Genomic DNA, 22,240 nt, shown 5'->3' on the forward strand with positions numbered 1-22,240 from the left:
AGTTAATAGGGTTTTATATTACATTTTTAAGTTGAGAAACTATAATGTTATAATTAGATAAGTTCAGGAACAGTTATTAAAATTTATTTGATATTTATTGTTAAAATTACCATTGAAAAATTTATTTTTTTTAATATATTAATTATAAAGTATTAAAAAATAATTTTAAATTATATTTAATAAATTTTAATCATAATAATATTAAAATAATAAAATAAATTTTTTTAATTTTTTTAATAATATTTAAAATAAGAAAAATAATTTTGAAAACCCAAATTCAATATCAAACAACGATGGACAGGGCAGTCGACAGTCGACGCTATAATTTGGGGATCAAGTTGATTTGGTTCACATTCCAAGAGAATGTGGGAATTTGGGAAAGAACTAATTTTTACAATAATTTCATTATTTCATCAAACGCCTTGCCTTCCATTCACTCTAATTAATCAAAGCCACGGCGTCTCGCGTGACAGGCCGATCTTTAGCCTTCCAAATTAGACCAGCCGATTTTAATTCACTTTTAAATTGAAATTGTCAGTTTAATTGGTTTTTGTGATTTGAATTGATTTCGATTTTGGAATACTTCCGATTTAAAGTAATTTAATACAGTTTCAATTTAGTTTTGATATAATTCAAGATTTGGTTCGATTAAAAAAATTCAATACAATTAAAAAAAAAATGTGAATCGAGCCACTTTATGTTCGAAATCACCAAATTTGAATCAAGGTCAAGGTACAGGACGACTTTCCATACCTTAATTTTTCGCTACAATGGAAATAATTGATCCAATTCAATTTTAGATTTAACTCAAACCAATTTTAAGTTAAATCACAATTCGAACCAACTTATGACTAGTAATCTAAAGGTCGAAATTTGAGATATTATTGACTGCTACAGTCTACAGGCACAGGTCTATCGGTTTTGGTGGACCTCATACCTACTACATAACCTACCTTTTGAAATATTTGCGCGGCAAAAATGAAATCTCTAGTTGTTTGTAACTCACATTTGGAATCTGAGGACAGTTTTGGATAGATAACTGTTTGATAGTGTTGTTAAAAAAATTAATTTTTAAATTTATTAATTAAAAAAGTATTAAAAAAATTTATTCAGAGAGTCAAAAATTAGAATCAATTGAAATCAACTATGTAAAAAATTAGAATCAAGATCACTATTGAATCGAATTGAAATCAAATTAATATGATCTGATTTCAATTTAATCCTTCAATAAAACATTGAACTGCTGGTTTCAACTCGAAATCAGCCTAGACCGAACCGGCGGGCAGGGCAGTCAAGAGCGTAACAGAAAAATGAATAGAAACAAAATAGAAGCGACGAGCGTTGAGTAAATTGGAAAAGAAAAAGTCAAAAAAGAAGAGAAAAAGAAATCGGAGAACAGTAAAGAGAGAGAGGGAGTAGGTAACTTTTTTAAAGCAAAGGGAGAGCGGTAGTTTTAATGGAGGAGACACAAATGCCACATATAAACAGTTGTTGAGAATGTGGGGTTGCCGATGGTGGGTCATTTGGGGTTATCACCACAAGGAAATCCACAGCCTCTCCGCTTTCCCGCTTCTTCTTCAATCTCTAGTAGAGTGAGAGAGAATTTCACTCCTCACACTCTCTACTTTCTATCTTTGCACAGAATGCCCATTCAGATAAAATCTTAACTCAGCACTCCTATGGTTGCTCTCTGTGTGAAGAATTAGCTAGCTATGCGATGCTGCTTCTTCTTCACTGGCCATGGACACCCCTGAGAAAACCCAGATCACCACTTCCCTTTCTAAATTCGAGGTCGTCATCATGCCATTTTACTTCTCTTCTTCTGATCTCTTTGCTGCATTTTGGCTTTTGCATTTCTGTTTGGTGAATTGGGTTTTTGTTTTGCTGTTTTGTAACTTTTGGATTTGATTTTTTACTACTTTGATTGTGTGCATGTGCTTGATCTTGGTTCTCGTTGAGTTTGCCTGCCCGGGTTTTCTCCGATCAAGGCGCTGTTTCTTAAATTGGGTGTCTGCTTTTTAGTTTCATGAACTAGTTCTCTTAGTGTGAATTTCAGTTCAAAATGGTGCAGATCTATTGTTGAAGTGAAATCTGTGCATTCTGGCTTCTGGGTTCTTGTACTTCTCAAGTTCTGATGGCATGTGTGCTGTTTGTTGAATTATCTAAGGTCTCTTCAACTGCTAGTTTGACCGAAACCAGGAAGTAATTTCCCTCATGTTTGAGATCTTAGTTTATGCTTTTTCTGTGAAAAATACTTTTCTCTTACTAGCATTGAGGTGCTACATATATATCAACTTATACAAAATTCATTTGCTATTTGCTTGTGGTGACTATTCAATGCATAAAGATTCCTTTTTTTTTTTTTTTTTTCCCTTCTTCTTCTTTTTGGGTTAAATTTTGATTCACCGGTAAATTTTTTTCCCTGCAATCTAAAGTTACAAGTTCTGCTGCAAACATGCAAGTTACCTTATGTTTATCCTTTTCAATTTCCTAATCAATGGTCTTCTTTCAGTTTTGAGGGGCTTTTGAACGTTTATTGGTTATCTTAGTGCTTGGTTTTGAAAGTTAAAATTTATATTTTCCCCCCTAAAATTTATGCCCCTAGATTGTGAAATGACTTAAGATTAATTTTCGGATTCTTTTTGTTTGAGCATTTATTGTGCTTAAAGTTCATCTTAACTGCATTTGGGGTAAAAATATTGCTGTTTTTTCCCCTACCGTCTTTTCTATATTTTAGTACCCTTTTTGCTGTTTATTTTTCTCAGTAGCCTTTGATTTAGATCATACGGTTTGTTGTAGGTAGCTGAAGTTAATGCTTGAGAGTAGAAATATTTATATTTGTAAGTGAAATTGTGTTCATTTTAGCACAGGTACAGTGATTATATATTCCATCTGTTTTCTTCTTTGTTCCATCATCTCAGAAGAATCTCTATTACTGGGTGCAGGATTCCCCTATCTTCAACTATATCAATAGTCTTTCTCCTATCAAGCCACTAAAGTCCATACACATTACTCAGACATTCCAATCACTTAGTTTCGCGTCTGTCCAATCAATTTTCACTTCTCCGCATGTTAGCTCTCACAAGGAATCTAGGTTCCTAAGAAGGTAATCAACTTTCTTTGTTGATTATTTATATTTACTGTAAACTACTCCAGAAACTTAATATTCTTTAATTTTCAGGCATAACTACTCAGATCCCTTAAAGTCTGAGTTCTCATCTGAAAATGGGAATAAAGTCAGCAGTGATGAAGGGGCTGCTTTGGATGTGGTTCAGCTGTATGATAACTCATCTGAGCTACAGGAAAATTTTGATCCAGGGGTGTCTATTGGAGAAGTTTCTGTGGGACCTCGTAGTGAACATTTGAAATTTGCACTGGAGCTGCCACAGAGGATAAAATATGATTGTGGTAGCCCAGAATGTGATGCAACACCTCGTTGTGGTCCTCAAATTGATTGTACATCAGAATTGGCTGGTGTCTCACAAAAATGTTCACCTGAATGTAAAGTACATCCACAGGGGATATACCAGACTGAGCAGAAAGAAGAAGCTTCAGATTGTGATTGGGAGAATTTAATGTCAGATGCTACTGGCCTATTAATTTTTAATTCTCCAATTGACACCAAGGCTTTTAAGGGGCTAAGGCAGAAATCAGTGGATCTTGGTGCAAGTTTTTCTGCTTCTGTTGACGATGTGCATAAAGGGGGAATAGATCCTGTTGATTCTGGTGAACAACACGAGATGGAATATCCTTCAACTCAACCTGGAGAAACTATTGTACCAAAGGAAATAAACCAGTTCCGGGACAACCTTGCTGCAAATAACAATTCAAATAAGTGCATGACTAGCAATCTAAGTGAGGAAATGGAAAATGAGGTGGGAATATCCACTGGAGTTGTTTCTAAGGTAAAGATGCAGCTTGTTTCAATTGTGAATTTCATGGATGTGCCCCAATTTTTGGATTAGTTTTCAAACATTAGTATGATCAAAAGCTTTTAATTGTGTAGAGGAAAACAGACCTTTTCACCAAAAATTAGTGTCATTCAGAATAATATGCATATCAGCAAAAGTAAAATATTGAAATTTATGTGCACTTGTTTGAGGGGAAGCTTTAGCGCCCAAATTTTGCTAGAAAGTGGCAAGTATAAACTGGTCAATTATATGGCACATTAATGATGGATTGTCAGTCAGGTTCTCTTCTAACTGCAGGAACTATTAGGGTACATAGAAAATCCTTTCCCATATGTTATTTTTAGTTGTACCAAGATATATCCTTCCAACTCTATCAAGTCAGACTAAAATATTATTTCACCAAATTGATCTTGACGAAGCAGCTTACTCTATAAATATAACTCGGAAGTTAAATAGATTAACAACATAAAAAGTAAAATAGTGACTAGTAGCATTGGCAAGTGGCACGGGTGAGAGATTTAATCAAATACAGTTTGTCTTACAATGGTAGTTAATTATCCATAATTAAATTGAAATTCTACCAATATTTGATATTTGTATAGGATAGCTGCATGACTAACACAACCTATACCTCAAATTTCATTGAATTTTCAATTTCTTCATTAAAACTCCATCAATTTCCAGGTAACCTTCTGATAGTAGTGTGTTGCGTCTTTGCTTATTGATCATTTTATAATTTTATAACTGTGCAGAATTCTTACATTTTATTCCTATTCTTAATACACAACAAACTCTTTCTTTGGGTGGTCTGATGACATTTTTTTCCCTGCCTATTTGTAGGCTGTTTCTATTTTGCATTGCGGCATGCGAAGGCGTTGTTTAGATTTTGAGACGGTAGGAGCCCATAGGAAGAAATTAAGTAATGGTTCAAATTCAAGTACTTCTGTAGGAGGGCAATCTGATGAGAAGATTGCCTCTAAAGATAAGCAATTAGTTCCTTTTAAGCCTGGCAGTGATTCTTCAAGGCGTGTTTTACCTGGAATTGGCTTGCACTTAAATGCTCTGGCAATAACTTCCAAGGATACCAAAAATGCGAATCATGAAACTTTGTCTTCTGTAATAAGTTTACCCAGCACTGTTGCTTCCTTTCACTCCCCAAGTACGGGCCAAGAACTTAATGAATCACTGTCTTTAGCCGCTGCTGACGTAGACATGGATCCAACTGAAAGTGATGTTCCACTTGTGGAAGATGTTCCTCAGACATCTGCTTGTTTAGTTACTGAAGAGTTCAAACATAGTAGCCCCAAAAAGAAGAGGTACACACTTTAAAAACAGAAATTCCATGTGCTTATCAATACATATCCTTAATTATTCAAGTGTTTTTGGTTTATTATTATTATTCCATTTCTAACTCTTAATTATGATTTGAAATTTATTTTCAGGCATAAGTTGGAAGGAGAAAGTGAAGCATGCAAGCGTTGTAACTGTAAGAAGTCAAAGTGTTTGAAACTGTAAGTTATATTTTTTAGAAGTTTAAATTTGACCAGGAACATATATTTTATGAACTGGCAGCCTGATTGGCAGTAGCCATGCAAGTTTTCAGCCAGTGAGCATACCATGCATAGGTTATTCTTTAGTTTAGATTCCAGTGGCTGGACCTTTTCTAACATCAAGCAACACTGAATTGGCTAAGTCCTTTCTGCAAATAAAACCTGAACCTCACATCAGCTAGTTTTCCTAGCCATCTTATTTCTTAAGAAGTAACTGCAGTCTTCTTAAATTCTTTTATTTTTTTTTTTCCTTTTCACTTCTCTTATTTCTTTGCCTTCTAGATTGTCCTCTATGTGTTCTTTGGATGCTCTTCTCTGTCTGCTTCACGAATGCTCAGCCAGGAAAAAAGAAATTGCACTCTCTTAGATAATGTCCATATTTTGAACATTGTATGCTTTCCTTACAGTTACTGTGAATGTTTTGCTGCTGGTGTCTACTGCATAGAACCATGTTCATGTCAAGATTGCTTCAACAAGCCTATTCATGAAGATACTGTTCTTGCAACTCGCAAACAGATTGAATCTCGCAACCCACTTGCATTTGCTCCAAAAGTCATTAGGAGCTCTGAAACTGCAATCGAAATTGGGGTTAGAATTTTAATTTTAATATTGCCTGTTTCCTTTATCTGTGTTAAACTTCTTTCTTAATTTGTGTGCTTCTGTAAACTAGGATGAATCCAGCAAAACTCCTGCTTCAGCAAGACATAAAAGAGGATGCAACTGCAAGAAATCTAGTTGCCTCAAGAAATACTGTGAATGCTATCAGGTTTTCCTCATTGGAGTACTCTATGCTTTTCATAATTCATAAAGACTGATTTATTATCATGGTTTTCTTTGAAGGGTGGTGTTGGATGCTCCGTTAATTGCAGATGTGAAGGATGTAAGAATGCCTTTGGTATAAAGGATGGTGAGTTTTCATGATTGCTTTAAAAGTTTGTGCTATTGGAACCATCAGTAATTTTACCCTAATCAATTTCCTGATCTAAAATAATGTAGTTAATGCTGAAATTATTTGAAACTGCGAATTTTTTTGAAGTACTTGAAACTTTTGGAGTTCAGGATCTGCTCCTACAGAAAAAGAAGCTGAACCAGAAGATGAAACAGGAGGTGAAAATAGTATAATTTTGCAGAAAACTGAAATGCAGAATAATGAAGAGCAAAATCCAAATTCTGCTCTTCCCATGACACCATTAGCGCTTTGCAGGTTCTCATTTCTGAGCTATATATTGCTTTATAAAATTTACTATTTATTCCTTTTAGATCCTTACTGGTATTCTGAATGCCAGACAATTGCTTCAACTGCCATTTTCATCAAAGACCAAACCACCGAGATCTTTTCTCAGTGTTGGATCATCTTCTGGATTCTATCCTGGCCCAAAATATGGTAAACCGAATATTCTGAGGCCTCGGCCAAAGCTTGAGACGCAAGTACAAGCCCCTCATGATGATGATATGCCTGAGATCCTCAGAGGCAACTTCTCTCCAAGCACTGGCATCAAGACTTCTCCCAACAGCAAGAGGGTTTCTCCGCCTCACAGTATTTTAGGATCATCACCTGGTAGGAGGAGTGGCCGGAAGTTGATATTGCAATCCATACCTTCCTTTCCTTCTCTTACTCCCCAGCATTGAAATGAAATCTTTCCCATTAAGATCAGAAAATTCTTTAAACCTTTGTTGTGTTGAGATGTAGTTGAGTGTTAGTTCAGCTCTCCTTGTACAATAATATGCTATCTCACTCTCATAATGTCCAAGCACTTTAAATCATTGTATAATATGGTAATTTTGTTTTCTTTTCTAATTTTTTATTTATCTTGGGATAGTGTTAGCTATTGACAAAATTCATGATGTGCAAAACATAAAACCATTTGTAATCTATTATAAATATATATGCATTTCTCTGTTGTAATCATTATGGCTTTCAAGATGATAGTGCCTTGTCCACACTTTTCCACTTCAATTAGCATTTGGCAGCTACAATTTATACGGCATTCTGGACTGGATTTGTAAGATATTGCGTTGATATAACTGAAATAAGAAGATTAAAAATGCTGACAGATACAGCTTTCATGACTAGATCAGGCTAGTCCTTAATGTTCTCCTAGGCTAGGCTAAAAGGACATTCAAACTAACTATTCCAAGAAATTTTCTCATAAAATATTACGAATATTTCCAAGATACTTTAGCTAACAATACCATTCAACTTCTGCTCGAGTAGTTGCCTCAATCTTCAAGGGTTGAAGGTCTTGCACAACCACAGAAACAACCCTTCCGCTTTCTAATACTTCTCCTGCCACCACTGTAGATGAAGTCTCTCAAGAAGATGCCTGTTCTACTTACAGGAAACCTGTGTTTACCTTTGCTTTTCTTTTCATCCTCCAGTTTCAACAGAATGTACCGGATGCCCTGTACCTCAAACTGCAGCCGTCCAATTTGCTCAGATCCTTCCCGTGCTTGCTCTATCAGTCTTTTTCTGTGGACATTGCCCTTCTCTTCTGATGCTATTGAAGTGTTTCCATCTGAAGATGAGGGGCTCCCTTCAATATCTTTTGTCAATTGATCATTAACATCAACCAGCTGCACAACAGCCTCCTCAACTTCTTGTAACTGTCTTTTCACTCTTTCAAATTCAACATCATTGGCTTTCTTTCTGCTATTCTTAATTTCCAGTTCCTTCTTCAAATCTGCCACAGTTGTTTGAAGAGACATTAATTTCTGGGCATGAGAAGCAAGTCGCTCTAATATCTTTCTTCTGTTCCCTTCTTGATTTGGCTCTTCATTGATGCTTGTAGACACCTCTAGTTTATCAACGCCCACTTCCCTCTCGACCTGTAACTCTAAAGAGGGATTTCGATTCTTCTTCTGTTTGGCATCTTTGAACTGATGACGTGCATTGACAATCTCCAACTGTGCAGCTACCTGCTTTTGTGTGACACTAGCCACTGGATCAAGGTTAGAGTCTTGCTCAGCAGATTCCCATAGCTTGAGCATTTGATTATCAGCCTCAGAATTTTTCGTCTTACTTCTATACATTGAACAATCTGAAACCTGTTGATTATCAAGTGGGATGTCTTTCATCAAAATCCCAATCTTCACTTCAGAACTTTCAGCTTTACTGGGCTCATTTTCAAGTTCCACCTTTTCCTTCTGTCCTCTAAATTCCAACTGTTCAGTCCCTTTCATTGAAGATTCTAGCTTGACATTGGCGTTTTCTCTTTCCTGCGTTACAAGCCTTTCCATTTCTTTGACCACTGCCTTCTCAACTGCTTTAATTCTATTTTGTATCTCAAGCAGATCCGCAATTCCATCTGGCACTGGTTCATCGCATATGGGTTCTTGTTTGCTCATTTCGTGTGGTTGAATAGCCTTTTCCACACCCTGATGACACCACTAGAAGATACAACATGTTAATATGCACGCTAACTGCACAGAACAGTTGAATGGAACAACACTAGGAGACAAATTGCTTAGAGTTCTGACATAGACATATTTCTGCCATAGTGAAATTTACAAAGAACAAGAACACTAACCTATTAAAATCTTCACAGTTACATGGGGCATTGTAAACATATGTAAAGCAACCATAATTTCTAGTAGAATTTAACTCCTAAATCTGTCATGTCTGATAATCAAGGTTCTTTAAGAAGAAGGTAAATTGGGTGGCCATGCATAAAAAGAACTATGTAAACTCAGTTTCCACTTTTTGAGCCATAACATTGAAAAAGAGATGGAAAAAAAAGCTCGAATATACTAAATGGCTTCAAAGTTTATCTTGTGGAGGGAAAGAACTTTACCGTCTGTCCTTGATTGCAAGCTGCAAAAGACCTTGTGCAAAGAAGGGCATTATGCTCAAGAGATTCTATGTTATCTCTTAGAGAAGCTATGACTGGAGCATATGCAGACAATTGAGCCCTCATTTCTCCAATTTCAGTTTCCAGGATGCCGAATCTTTCTTTCATCTGTTCAATTTTGAAGTCCTTGTTGGCATTTTCATCTTCAAGATTCTCACAAACTGCAGTCAGTTCATGAACTTTATTTTCAAGCAAGACCTCACATACAGAGGATGTTTGAAGATCAAAATAGAATGATGATGCCTCAGCCTCAAAGAGTTCAAACTCATTGCTTCTCTCTTGCAACTCCAAACTCAAGTTCTCTTCTTTAGTCTTTCGTTCTTTGACTTCCTTGCATAATGCACTCACTTCTGACTCCAGATTTTCATTTGCTTCTTTAAGACATTTGATTTCCTTTTTCTGACTTATGCTATTTTTGGACAGCTCAAAAATCTGCTTCTCTATATTCTCCCTAGCCATTTTTGATTCTTCACACTCCCTCTTCAGTTCCTCAACAGTTCTGCACAATTCAGCATTCAAGTTGTGTGCAGTCTTAAGCTTCTGTTCCACTTCTAAAAGGTCAGCAGCTTTCTGTCTAAGAAAATCCTGCCCAATTAAAATTTGACAGTTCAATTGATCAGTTAAGTCTCTGCCTTCTTGCAGCTCCTGATGCAACTTCTCAATTGTTTCATTAAGATGTAGACTTTCTGCTTCTTTTACTTCCAGCTTCTGCCCCAACAACTCAACCTTCTTTTCGAGGCCGTTGTTAAGAACATGAAGACTGCTGAGATCCTCAGAAAGTGCTTCAAGTTCCTCAACTTTCTCAGTCCCAAAGCTTTTGAAAACTGATGATATGGTACTGAGAGCTAGTACTTCCTGGAGAGATTCACTGTTTTCCTCTTCAAGTATAGGCATTTCCTTTTCCAGATCTGAAAATTTCTCAAGTAAAGATCTGTTTTCTCCTAGTGACTTGAAGTTTTCTTCTCGCAATGCCAGGTAAGAACCCTGCAAACTTGCAAGATTCACATGTTGAATTTCCAGTTCAGCTTTTAATATGTCCTGCTGCTGCTCTCGTTTACTTACTTCCAATCTCAGTTGCCTGTTCATCTCCAGAAGTTCATGCTTATCCTTTCGCAGGAAAGTACAGTGCTCCGTCATCATGTCAAACTCCTGTTTAAACATTTTCTTCTCTGACTCGAGTTCAGCACCCTCTGATCTTAGTTCTCCAAGTAAAGTTAAGAGCACCAAGTTCTCAACCACTAGTTGTTGCTTCTCATCCTCATTTATCAGGAGGGAACCTTTTAAGCCCTCAATGTTGTCCAAAATATGGAGAAAAGGAATCTTCTCTTCTTCAATCCCATCTTCATGCTTATTAACTGGATCAAACTGAACAGCCCTGAAAACTTGATGAACTCCCATTCTCAGCTTTTCAATTTCGTCCAATAAGAATTCTACTTCCACCTGCTGCTCAAGATTCTCATTCTCCAACTCTGATATCAGTTTATTCGACAATTTGGATGCCTCAACATGTTTCTTGCATTCAATCAACAGAGATAAATTCTTCTCTTCCAAATCTTGTATAAACTTCTGCAAGATGAAGATCTCAACCTGAGCATTGGCAGCCTTATCTAGTTCTTCTTCAAATTCTTTCTTACTCAATTTACTTTCTTCTTTCAGGAGAAGGACCTGGTTCTCTAGATCTGCCAATCGGGACTCACTAGACTGTATATAACATGCACGCTCTTGTTTTTCTATGCCAAGGTAACTCTGCAATTCTCTTACTTCAAAACGTGTTGATTCCTTCTCCTTCTCCAGATCAGTATATTTTTCTTCTAATCTTATAAACCTCCTTTCTAGGTTTCGCAGTCTCTGTTCAACATTTTCCAGCTGACTCATGAGGGTGCTTCTTTCATTTTGAAGGTTGGATTTCTCATCTTTGAGCATCTGACAGAATTCTTCCAAACCTTTTGACTTTGCCCTTAAACCTTCAACTTCAACATTTGCACGAGCGAGTGAATCCTCTAGCATGGCATCTTTGTCCGAGAGCTTTTGCATATTCTCAGTCATAGTTTGTAACTGAGACAGCAGAATGGCTTTTTCAGCAACAAGACCACATTTTTCTCCTTGAAGAAACTGGCAGGACTCCTGCAATTCTTTAACCCTCTCTAGTGATCCCTGCAACTTGCTATTCAATTCTGATAGAGATCTCTCCAAAGCAATATTTCTCTCCAGAAGCACATTCATGTCCCTCAACTTCTCATAGAGATCTTCTTTTTCATCTCTGTCATTTTTGCAGACTTCTTTTAGCTTCAAGTTCTCATTTTGCAAGTCTTTGACTGCTGAATTCAGGCACTCAGGATCCAGACCTACCGAGCACAATTGCTCTATTAAATCCTGATATCTCCTATTCAAGCACTCAATCTCCTCCCTCAAATGTTGGATCTCTAGCTTCAGGGAATTACTTTGGGCCACTTGCAAGGAAAGATCTTGTTCTAGTTTTTCTTTCACTTCTTTCAAACTAAAAATTTCATTTTGAAAGCTCATTATTGAACTTCTGGAAGAACTGTTCAGTTCATTGAGATGCTGGTTCTCTTCTTTAACCCGTTGGAGATCTTCCTGCAGGTCATTGTTGCCTGTCTCGAAGTCTTTCAATAACTGGAGTTTCTTCTGAAGCTCTTGTGCCAAAACTCTTTGCTCCTCTTGAGATTGAGAGTGCAACTTCTGCAAAGTGTGCAAAGCAGCTTCAATTTGAATAAACTGTGAGTGCTCATTTTGCAGTGAAGTCTGAAGTTTCTCCAATTCATCTTCTTTCTCCAAAAGTTCTTGATCCTTTGTTGCTATCTTCTGTGCCAGATAGTCTGACTCCAACTGCAGAGACTGATTTGATCTCTCTAACAGAAAATACTGTTCTTCTACATCTTTCAATTTTGCAGCCCCTGCCAGAATTTCACTGTTGAGTCTTTCAACATCTTCTTGGGCATGAGAAATTTCACACTCCATTTTAGCTATTATATCCAAACACTGCTCATACCGAAGTTCTGCAGCTTCTTTCTCTTCCTTCAAACTACCAAGAGCTTCCTTCAGTGCTTTAACTTCAGTTTCTGTTCTTTCAGTTTGCTCATTAAGCATTGTCGCATTTGCCTCTGCAAGAGAGATTTTAGTCTCCAAAATTGATATCATTTCAAGACATTGGTTGTACTGAAGAAGACCAGCTTCCTTGTCAACCTCCAATGCAGAAAGTTCTTGCTTGAGATTTTGAGCTTCTATTTCTGCTTTAATTGCTCTTTCATTGAGTCCCTTTGCATCCTCTTGTGCTTCAGAGATCATATTCTCCAGACTAGATATTCTTTCCAAACATTTATTGTACTGAAGAAGACCAGCATCCCTCTCAGATTCTAATTTAACAAGGGCTTCCTTCAGGATTTTAACTTCAATTTCAGCTCTGCTTGCTCGTTCATCAAGCCCTCCAGCTTCCTTAAGTTCTCTTTCCAGGCTAGATAACTTCTGCAGGCTCTGCTGGTACTGAAGAAGAACAGCTTCCTTATCATTTTGAATCTCTGCAAGGGTTTTCTTCCAGTCTCGAACTTCAGTTTTGTCCCCCACCATTTCCTGGATGTTTGGGCATTTTTTCATCTTTCCTTCTGAAACTTTTGAATCCGTTACTTCTGATCCAAACATTTCATTGAGCTGTTTTAAAACCCTCCGGCTAATCCCAGCATCTGATCCTTCTGAATATCCTCCATTGCTTTTCATGGCATGCAGGTTGGCTGAAGAGAGTCCCAGTGCATCCTTGGGCAAGTCATCTGGGTCAAGTAATGCGCAAATCAGGTGTGGCATTTCTGGCGTGTGAGGCTCACCCTCAGGACCTGAAGAGCCCGAGGGTGAGTCATCAGCCAGCACATAAGGTACTTGGTTCGGAAATGCTTCTGCCATGGTTCGATGGGCTTGACGAAGCTCTATGGTTGCATGATCATACCTCTCTGCTAGTGCACGGTAAGCACGGTAGAACTCTTCAACCAATTTCATCAGCTCTGGACGTTTTTTATAGTACATTTCTGCTCTCCTTGCAAATGAATCTGCATCTTCTTCAATGAGCTTGATCATTGCTTTTACTTTGGCATCCATATCTGTTAAAATAGATATATGTTCATTGAGAGAATGGCCACTAATTGCAAAAAAGTAGATATATGTGAACAACAGTTCAAGTTCTTACTAAGAGCTATCCACTGAACAGTTACCATAGTTCTACTACCTCTTACAAATTATAGCATTTAGATTAAGAGACTAAGCTTATACAAGTTTCATCATGCATAGTGAAAGGGTTATATTCTATTGGACTATCCACATCTATTTCTACATTGAAAAACAAAATGTGAACTCTTTCTGAGAAACCAATATGGAACCGCTAAAAGATTCCTGCAGAAGAACTGTAAGCCAAAAATTACAAGGGAAACAAAATTGTCAATTTAAGTTGGTCTCAACCAGTGGCTAGAAGTGAAGAACACAGAACAAAAGTGCAGTCTTAATCATGAAAAATGTTCATAACTTGACTTAAGAAACTATATTGTCCACAATTATGGACTATGTAAATCATTGTTCATGCATCAACTAAGATTTTTAACCGTGATGTGCTGCATAAATATGGCTTGAAGAAGAAGAAGAAAAACAACAGGCTTTTGTGATTCAGGAAATTTGTGTTAGCATCTATGCATCGGTATCTAAATGTTGAAATCCACCATAGGCTGTTACAATCTACATATGGCTAAAAGTTTCATAGTTTTGTACTCAATTGATGGCTGTCAGCCACCACTATTATGAGGACAATGTTTAAATGCTACAAGATTATCTGTTTCCATTAACATGCCAGAAAATATTTTCATAAGAAGAATGATAAGAGGCATTTTTTTAACATGGTTTTCTATTTTATAGGTGTGAAATGTTAAGTTCAGGAAATTACTGAGTTAATCAGGTCCTTAAGTTGACAATATACTGTAAAGCATATATATAGACCTGACCTCCAGGCCGGTTCCCATTCAAGGTTAGAGGGGACTTGAACTAGACCACAAGGTCCCCTTGGTTCTGGTTCCTGTTTCAGTTCTGCTATGGATCAAATCCAAGGTTGAAAATTTTTTTCAATTTTTTTAAGAAGAAAAAGTCCAGTTTTGGCCCAGAACTGAGCCAACCTGTTCCAGTCTAGTCCAAAGCTGGTTTTGGTGAATCCGGTTTTGACCGGCTGCAAGCTGGACATGGATTAGAGAATCTTATAACTACATTGCAAAGAAAACTCAATATTTGAAATGATCAGGTTAGAAAATCTTAAAAAAAAAAAAAATCAATTGTTTTCTTAAAAACATGCATGGGAGTTATTTTGAACCAAGGTGTATACTTTTTTTTCCTGAGCAAACGTTTACTAACCATCATCCATTAAATGTTTGAGCCCTTCTTCAACTATAAGCAATCTAAGTTTCTATGAACTATGATTCCATATTTACTAGTTACCATCAAATCTACTAAAGGTCAAGTCAGAACTGTAGATTACAACAAAATTTCATTTTTTCATTCCATATTTATTAGTTACCATCCATTCCCCTTTTGATTTTGAAGCATTCTTCATTTTTTCAGAAGTGCTCATCTATCAATTTTATATACAAGCCAGTAAAGTTGAGGCATAATACAAAGCTATTAACTAATTTCAGCAGTCAAGTCTTTGTAAGACCAGTTCTTTGTACCATATCTTAGTATCACATGTAATCTTACATTTTATACAATACAATGCACTCAAAGATCAGCTATTTAGACAACAGATATATGTCAAGAAAATTGACCGGGATCTAAGAAGAGAATAAGACCTGTAAGATTTTCCTGAAGCCATTTTGAATTCTTTGGACAATTGTGGCTATCCCACCACCAAGAATACAATCGCCTGGATTCAGAATGCGATAAAGTTGCCATGATTCAAACCAAGAACAACAAAGCTAAAGGTATGGACTTTGCAAATCTGGGTCCTTGCACCAGCAATAAAAACCCAAGTGTTGGATCCAGGCCAGACACTACTGATATGTAATTTCTTCCAACAACACAATTAAACTCTTATATAGTCTGCCAGATTTTTGTTTCACATCTCGCACCTACGCACCCCTAGATCATTGAGAATCATAAAATTAAATAAAATTTCAAGTAGTTATGCTACAAAATTTACAGAGTTATTATTATGCAGACTACCTGCTCAATTGAACAACAGCGAACTATTTCTCCAGCCAAAGGAACTCCTCACTTCAGTAAATTTCAAATTGTAAATTGAAGGAAAATGAAAAACAAGATCTTCAAACCTGAAATTGCAAAACATCAGTGAAGAAATAGTCAAACAATATGAAAACTAAATCGAAAAACAAATCAATCAAGAAGAAATCAGGGGGCAATATACTCAAATATCATGCATTCATTCTTTTGATCTCCCGAAGTTCATGAAGTAAGAAGCAGTAGTATGCAGCAATAAAAATGATTGAAAATATGACCGCATATAAGTCCTTTTGCAAATATGGATAGGAAAATTGAACTTTTGGACCCAATGACTAAACCCAAAAAAAGCTAGTGAAATTAAATCTATCCTTCAATGATTCAAAGGAGTAGAAATGCAATCTTCGTGCATAGTGATCTCAAGAAGCACCTAGTAAAAAATAATCATGAATGAACCATCAAGACTATAAACCTAACAAGAAAAAGCAACACAACAGTTCACATAAACACAAAAGTATGAATAAAAAATTCTCCTTTATGCACAGACCACAGTACTATAATGTGATGATGGGCTTTGATCTGCGAGTAGAGACTACAAAAAAAAAAAGAAAGAAATAAAGAAACTTCAATCAAATGGGTATCTTCAAAAAATGATTACTCCATGGCCATTAAGGATCAAACACCTACCAAAAGAACGAAACCCGGTGATGGGTAGTGATTAGCAGCTGCGATGCTAAATTCCCAACTGCATATCCTACTAGTCAGTAGTCACCCCATTTTCTCTCTAACTCAGAAACGCTCACACAGAAAGTCTCCCTTTCTCTCTCTACAATTAATCATCTGCATTATATTCTGAAAATTTGGTAGATTTACTGTAAAAAAGGCTAACAAAGAATGAGCAGATAAAAGTGAGAAAAAATTTTGATGTAAGAAGAGATTTTATAGCATACGTGTATGCATGGTATGCGATTAAGGAGAATAAGCGTGTGTTAATTTGGAGTTATGATATGATAAATGTTGGAGATACTGATAAACGGTCACATTCTTCAGTTTTTGCTATTTCTTGTCGTTACCTTTGAGATGGAGACAGGCAAAGTACCATAAAAAGTAAGTCAAATGACTAATCTGCCATTGCTTAAAGTCTCAATTATGTTCTTTCTTGGGTTCCAATTCTGGCTTTTTCCTTTTGTTTCCCACATTTTTTTCTCTCTCTCCAAACAAATCCTTAACTTGATCAATTACTAAACAAAAAATGGAATTGGAAATCTTTGAAATTTAGTTGCTTTTGCAGATCCTGCTTTTTGTCAGTAGTTTTTTCTTCCCATTTCACCATTATCTTGTTCTGAATTTTCTTGGTAATTAGTTTCTTATTTTGATTAACCACAGATCATATATTCAGATATTTAAAATAAAGATTTAATATCTAAGATATATTATGTCCATTTAAAAATTCAAAATTAATAAAAAAATCTTTTTTAAAAAAATTATTTTAAATATTACTAAAAAAATTATTATTTTAATTTTTTAATTAAAATATATTAAATTTAAATTTAATTTAATTTTAATCCTTTATAAAATGTACACAATGTTAATCCTTTATATATGGAATTTACATGCCTAAATCCTGCTTTTTTTAATTTAGATTATCCTACACTTAATAGAAGTTTAATTAAAAACAAATTACCGTTTCTTTTAATATATTAATTTTTATTAAATAATAATTCTTTTTATACAATTATTATTTTCTGATATATATTAGAACAATATAAGGCATAATAGAGTAGTAAAACCCATTTTATAACTTCCAAAATTAACTTAATTAATAAGTGAAATTAATTTTTATTTTATTAACTACAATTTTAAATTTTAAATTAAATTATAAATGAGGTATTATTTACTTTTAATACTTGCAGATTATATTCTGCCATAGCTAAGAATCTGTGGACCATGTATAAGAAAGGATGGGGAAAAATCTATGGATTTTTGTTATTTATCCTTTAATAAAATTAAAAAATATGCATTATTAGGTTATAATCAAATTAAAATAATGAAATTTTGATTTTTTTTATAAGAGTAAGTTCAGTTAATTTTAGTTCAATTTTTAATGCATAATTATAAAATTTTTTATTTTTATTTTTTATTTGATTACTTATGATTTGATAATAATTAATATATAATAATTATAATTTTATTAATAATATATTATTTATAATTATTATTTTTATAATTTTATAATAATATTTAACTTATAATTATTCTCTTATTAATATTAAATAATACTTTTTTTACATATAAAAAATTGTAACATATTTTATTAATATTTAATTAATTAATAATACATAATATATTTTATATTTCCCGATTAATTCAATTATAACTAATAACTGATTAAATATTTTTTATTTCAGTTAAATTTAATTTTTTTAAAATTTTAATTTAATTTAATTAATATTTTTAGAGTTAATTAATAATTTAATTAATTAAAATTTTAATTTAATTAATTAAATGCTCACCTTTAAGTGAAATGGCATGATATTTAACATAAGAGATGACTTCTTTTTAGGATTAATTAATTAATTAGGATAAATTAATTAAATTATTTTAATTAATTAATCCTAAAATGTGGCCATGGTAATTTTTGCCAATTAATTAAAATAAATAACTCTATCGATAGTTAATTAGAGGTCCACGTGACAATATAAAACGCTAATATGCAATTTCCAGCACATTGACAATATAAAATGTTTATTTTTCTTTTCTGTTTTTATAAGCAATATAAAATATCTTCTCGAATGATTGATTTGATTCTTATTCCAATGGCATTTTTTTTTCTTCTTTATTTTATCATTATTTTATTTATTTTTCCTTTTTCAGGTGATAATCATAAATAAATATTAAAATAATTTTAAAACTCTCAAGACCTAACATAAAACTAAGTAATGAAATATTTATATAAAATATAATAATAATTATATTAATTTAAAAGATTTAAACGTGCTGATAAATAATTTGATTTGATAATTTGGTAAAAATATACTTTCTAATAGCCATTTCAAAAAAATTATTAAAAATAAAAAAAAAGAAAAAAATTTTGAAGAGAGGGCAGATACCCAAAAATATCATATGTTTGAATTTTAAAATAAAGTATAATTTATTTTACATTTTTAAAAAATAAATTATAAAAAATTAAAAGAAATTAATAATAATTGTTTTAGTTTTGTGTATATATTTTTAATAACTAAAATTTGTTACTTAAAATTATAAGTACCATAATTATTTTATTTATTATTTATAATGATTAAAAAAACTTCAAATAATTATACTTTATTATTACTTAATTTTTAATCAGTGTATTTTAATATAAATAAAAAATAAAATCAAAATAAGCACTATTTTATAAGAAAAAATTAAAAATTAAAATGCTAAAATCAACAATAGATTGTTGGATGTCCAAAAAACTGTTATTTATTAATTTTTTAATGCTATTAAAAAAATTTTAAAGCAATAATTATTAAAGATTAAAAAGCTTTCAGTTAATTTTTAAAAAATTTAACCAACATGTTTTTTAAATTTTTATTTGCATATTTAATTTTATACAATCAAGGTTATAATCTGGATTATTACTTTAAAAGATGAATCATTAGCAAGGAGGTGGCATCTCTTAATCAGAAATATAATAAGGTTTAATAAATTAATCCATAAAGTTCCTTCCAAGTTTCTCCATTTGGTAGATGAGGTTGCTGCATCAACCATAATTAGATGGACCCTTTTCTGCCATTAAACTGGAAAAATAAATAAATTATATATATATATATATTATTTTTTTTTCCTATAAAGGAAATTATAATTATCAGGCCATCTCAAGTAACAGAGAATAAAATACATTAATGCTTAAATTTGAAGAGAATATAATAATACCTCATCTCACCTTAAAATTTATTGGAAAATGATTTCATTTTTAACTGGAATATTTCATTTAAAGAGTGAAAAATGGAAAGGTTAAATGTGGTATTGCCACATAAAGTAATTATTACATTTTTATCATGTAGATATATGCTTGATGTAGTCTGCTAGTAGAATGAAGTATCTTTCTTATTTCAATCAAAATATGGCAACATGGCTATCAAAAATAAAATAATGGGTAACAATGCAAATGGTTATGGATCATCACAGCACTTTTTTTTACCATTTTTTACTTTGCTAATCAATACCAAAGATGGTAATGACATGATAGAAGACACGGTTAAAATTTAATAACCAAAAAGGATGATTGATTGAATATTGGATGAGGAATTAAGGGCCATGATCTCGTTTTTTGAGGCCATGATTATGATTCTAATCAGGAATGGTTAGTGATGATCCGATTGTGGACCCAATTGGTGAAGTCTTGTTAACCCCAAAACCTTGTCTGGTTCATGAGCCACATTGATCCATGGTTCTTAATTAGGTCTTTAGCTAGGTTTGTAATCATTTAGCTAATTTTGGAAAGACAACTCTCATGCCCACTTTTTATTAGGAAATAAATGGTGCTCCCACTTGCTATTTTGACCTATACATTTTAATTTCTTTTTTAATTATGAGACAAATATTGGTTATTTAAATATTTTTTAACTAATTCTAATTAAAAAATAAATCAAGCTTTCATGATCTTATTTGGTAATAAGTTTTAGTTCAGTAATATTATAGTCATATTCAAAATTATGAGATTTTAAATTTGAATCTCAATCGAAACAAATTATATGTGCATATATATACATATACATTAGGCTTTTTAATGTATAAAGAGGTATGTGCATTGCCATATTCCCATTTCCTTTTCAAACAAGATCATTTGATATTTACTCACTCCCTACCAAATCCATTGTGCTTTTAAGGCACTATAGCCGGAAAATCACCTACCCAAGTGATGTAATCTCCTTGTCTGTTTCTTTTCTCCCTCTTAAATTATTAAGCAAGGAAAGTAGATAAAGAATATGTATGTGAATGGATGCTGTGGTTGGAATAGGAAGACCACTCTTAAGCTAATAAGCTTATCATATATCTACCACTCTTAATTCATAGTTACAGCACCAACGGCCCCTCAACAACCATTAAAGAACAACTTGTGTTTGAAAATCTTGAAAAGCAATGGACCCCCAGAGCCAAAGAGATAAAGATCCATATTATGTTTCCGTTTTTTAGTGTAGCAGCCTGTTATGTGCTGATGCCACCCCAATATTCCCTTCAAAGATTCTGAAAAGTTGATGGAAAAGGAAAAAGGAATTAAAAAAATTTTGCTGTGTTTTGTGGCAGCATGTCAAGTGCGGCCAGCCCTTTGCCCCACGTAATCTACCATATTGAAAAGGAATGGCCATGGAGTTCTTTATCTCTCCGATGTCCATGTGCAGCTTTCTTTTTCCTCACCACTTCCTTTCACATGGCTAGGGTGAGAATGCAAATGGGATAATTGCTGTTCATTATGGCCCTTTTTTAGAGCAATTTTTCAGTAGGTCGATTCAGTAGGAAACAGAAGGCTGAATGTTAATATATTTTCTCATAATTATGCGAGATTTGATTTTAATATTGCAAAAGAGCACACATTTTATGAGAAAAACGACATTAACATTACATAGTGTGAATTGATAGGATAATAGAAAATTTATTTTTGAATAAAGAAAAGAAAAAGTAGAAAGAAGAAAATCCTTCCTCCTCTTCTCTTTCGTCTTTGATATATCAGAGAATTTTTCCATGAAACCCAACAATCAAGGGAAGCAAAGAAAAATGATAGAGATTGCCAGCCAATATAGAGCATATTCAATAGCCCATCTCTCAAAACTTTAAAATTGTTTGAGAAAATTGATTTCGAAACCACACTATATAAACCCAACCCAAACCAACATTGTACGAGCTCATCTGTTTCCACGTTGTTTCCTAGGTAAACTTATCTCAGCCAAACCAAAGCCAAAATAAAGCAAATTTCGAACAAACTCAAGCTAAAATCACGAATTAAACTCAAGGATAGGAAAATAATTTTGTGAAAGCTGCAGTTTTCAATTCATCCATTCTAGTTATATTTAGCATTGTCATGGAAATTACTATCAAGAAAATTACATTTTTAAATATATGAATTAGATAATATCAAAAATTATTTTTAAATTAAATTTAATATATTTTCATAATAAAAACTCTAACATAATTTTTGTAAAATTATTTTTTAACCGCATTTAAAAAATGGTTTTCCTAGAAAGCATTTTATTTGTCCAAAAAGCATTTTTTCAGTCTTCCAATCTCTACCCAAACAGAGCCTCTATATGGATTCAAGATCAATGGAATACTTCTTTGACCTCTAACCTTCAGCCACTCCCAACATTGATTTCGTCTCGTGACTACTTTTTCGACTAGCAACAACAGCCATGTTCTAGAGGAGAGAGGATAGAAGCAGCTACTTTGCACAGGGAGAGATTAGTAAAAGACGACAAGAGGAGAATCCACGGCGGATTTGAGGATTAAATGAACAGCGGCCGACGAATGGGGATCGGGAGTGTGAATTTTATAAGCATTGGAGATTTGGGTTAACAGACACAATAAATTCCTCTGATTTCAAAATCCACTTGGAATTGTTCAAGAAGACGGACCATTTGGACACAAATGTCTCAACGAACATAAATGCAAGATGGAGATTATATCCAAAAATTCCCTACTAAATATTATTGAGCCACCCCCATCAAATCAAATA

The 22,240-nt window shown here is 33.7% G+C and overlaps 2 protein-coding genes across 5 annotated transcripts; one reads left to right on the forward strand and one right to left on the reverse strand.

The window, feature by feature from the left end:
- Positions 1 to 1,411: 1,411 nt before the first annotated feature.
- Positions 1,412 to 7,259, forward strand: LOC110673218 (protein tesmin/TSO1-like CXC 2). 2 transcript variants are annotated; one of them, XR_002498460.2, is made up of 10 exons: positions 1,412 to 1,791; positions 2,946 to 3,106; positions 3,182 to 3,905; positions 4,752 to 5,227; positions 5,354 to 5,422; positions 5,869 to 6,049; positions 6,132 to 6,227; positions 6,302 to 6,368; positions 6,498 to 6,665; positions 6,748 to 6,895. XR_002498460.2 is itself a non-coding variant. In XM_021836280.2 (10 exons), exons 1-10 carry the CDS (start codon positions 1,741 to 1,743, stop codon positions 7,088 to 7,090), a joined length of 2,313 nt encoding a protein of 770 aa, XP_021691972.2. In that variant the 5' UTR covers positions 1,422 to 1,740; the 3' UTR covers positions 7,091 to 7,259. The 2 variants fall into 2 exon arrangements, 1 of the variants encoding a protein (XP_021691972.2); XM_021836280.2 differs by having other exon boundaries at positions 1,422 to 1,791; positions 6,521 to 6,665; positions 6,748 to 7,259.
- A 198-nt stretch (positions 7,260 to 7,457) lies between these two features.
- Positions 7,458 to 16,532, reverse strand: LOC110673217 (protein NETWORKED 1A). Of its 3 annotated transcripts, XM_058145104.1 has the most exons (6): positions 16,213 to 16,532; positions 16,073 to 16,117; positions 15,511 to 15,617; positions 15,138 to 15,426; positions 9,253 to 13,415; positions 7,458 to 8,848 (listed from the first exon to the last, which is right to left on the reverse strand). In XM_058145104.1, exons 4-6 carry the CDS (start codon positions 15,238 to 15,240, stop codon positions 7,682 to 7,684), a joined length of 5,433 nt encoding a protein of 1,810 aa, XP_058001087.1. In that variant the 5' UTR covers positions 15,241 to 15,426; positions 15,511 to 15,617; positions 16,073 to 16,117; positions 16,213 to 16,532; the 3' UTR covers positions 7,458 to 7,681. The 3 variants fall into 3 exon arrangements, with proteins under 3 accessions (XP_058001087.1, XP_058001086.1, XP_058001088.1); XM_058145103.1 differs by lacking the exon at positions 16,073 to 16,117; XM_058145105.1 differs by lacking the exon at positions 16,073 to 16,117 and having other exon boundaries at positions 7,458 to 8,836; positions 16,213 to 16,531.
- Positions 16,533 to 22,240: the final 5,708 nt, after the last annotated feature.

The sequence above is a fragment of the Hevea brasiliensis genome, chromosome 4 (assembly GCF_030052815.1).
Source record: "Hevea brasiliensis isolate MT/VB/25A 57/8 chromosome 4, ASM3005281v1, whole genome shotgun sequence".
Lineage (NCBI taxonomy): Eukaryota > Viridiplantae > Streptophyta > Magnoliopsida > Malpighiales > Euphorbiaceae > Hevea > Hevea brasiliensis.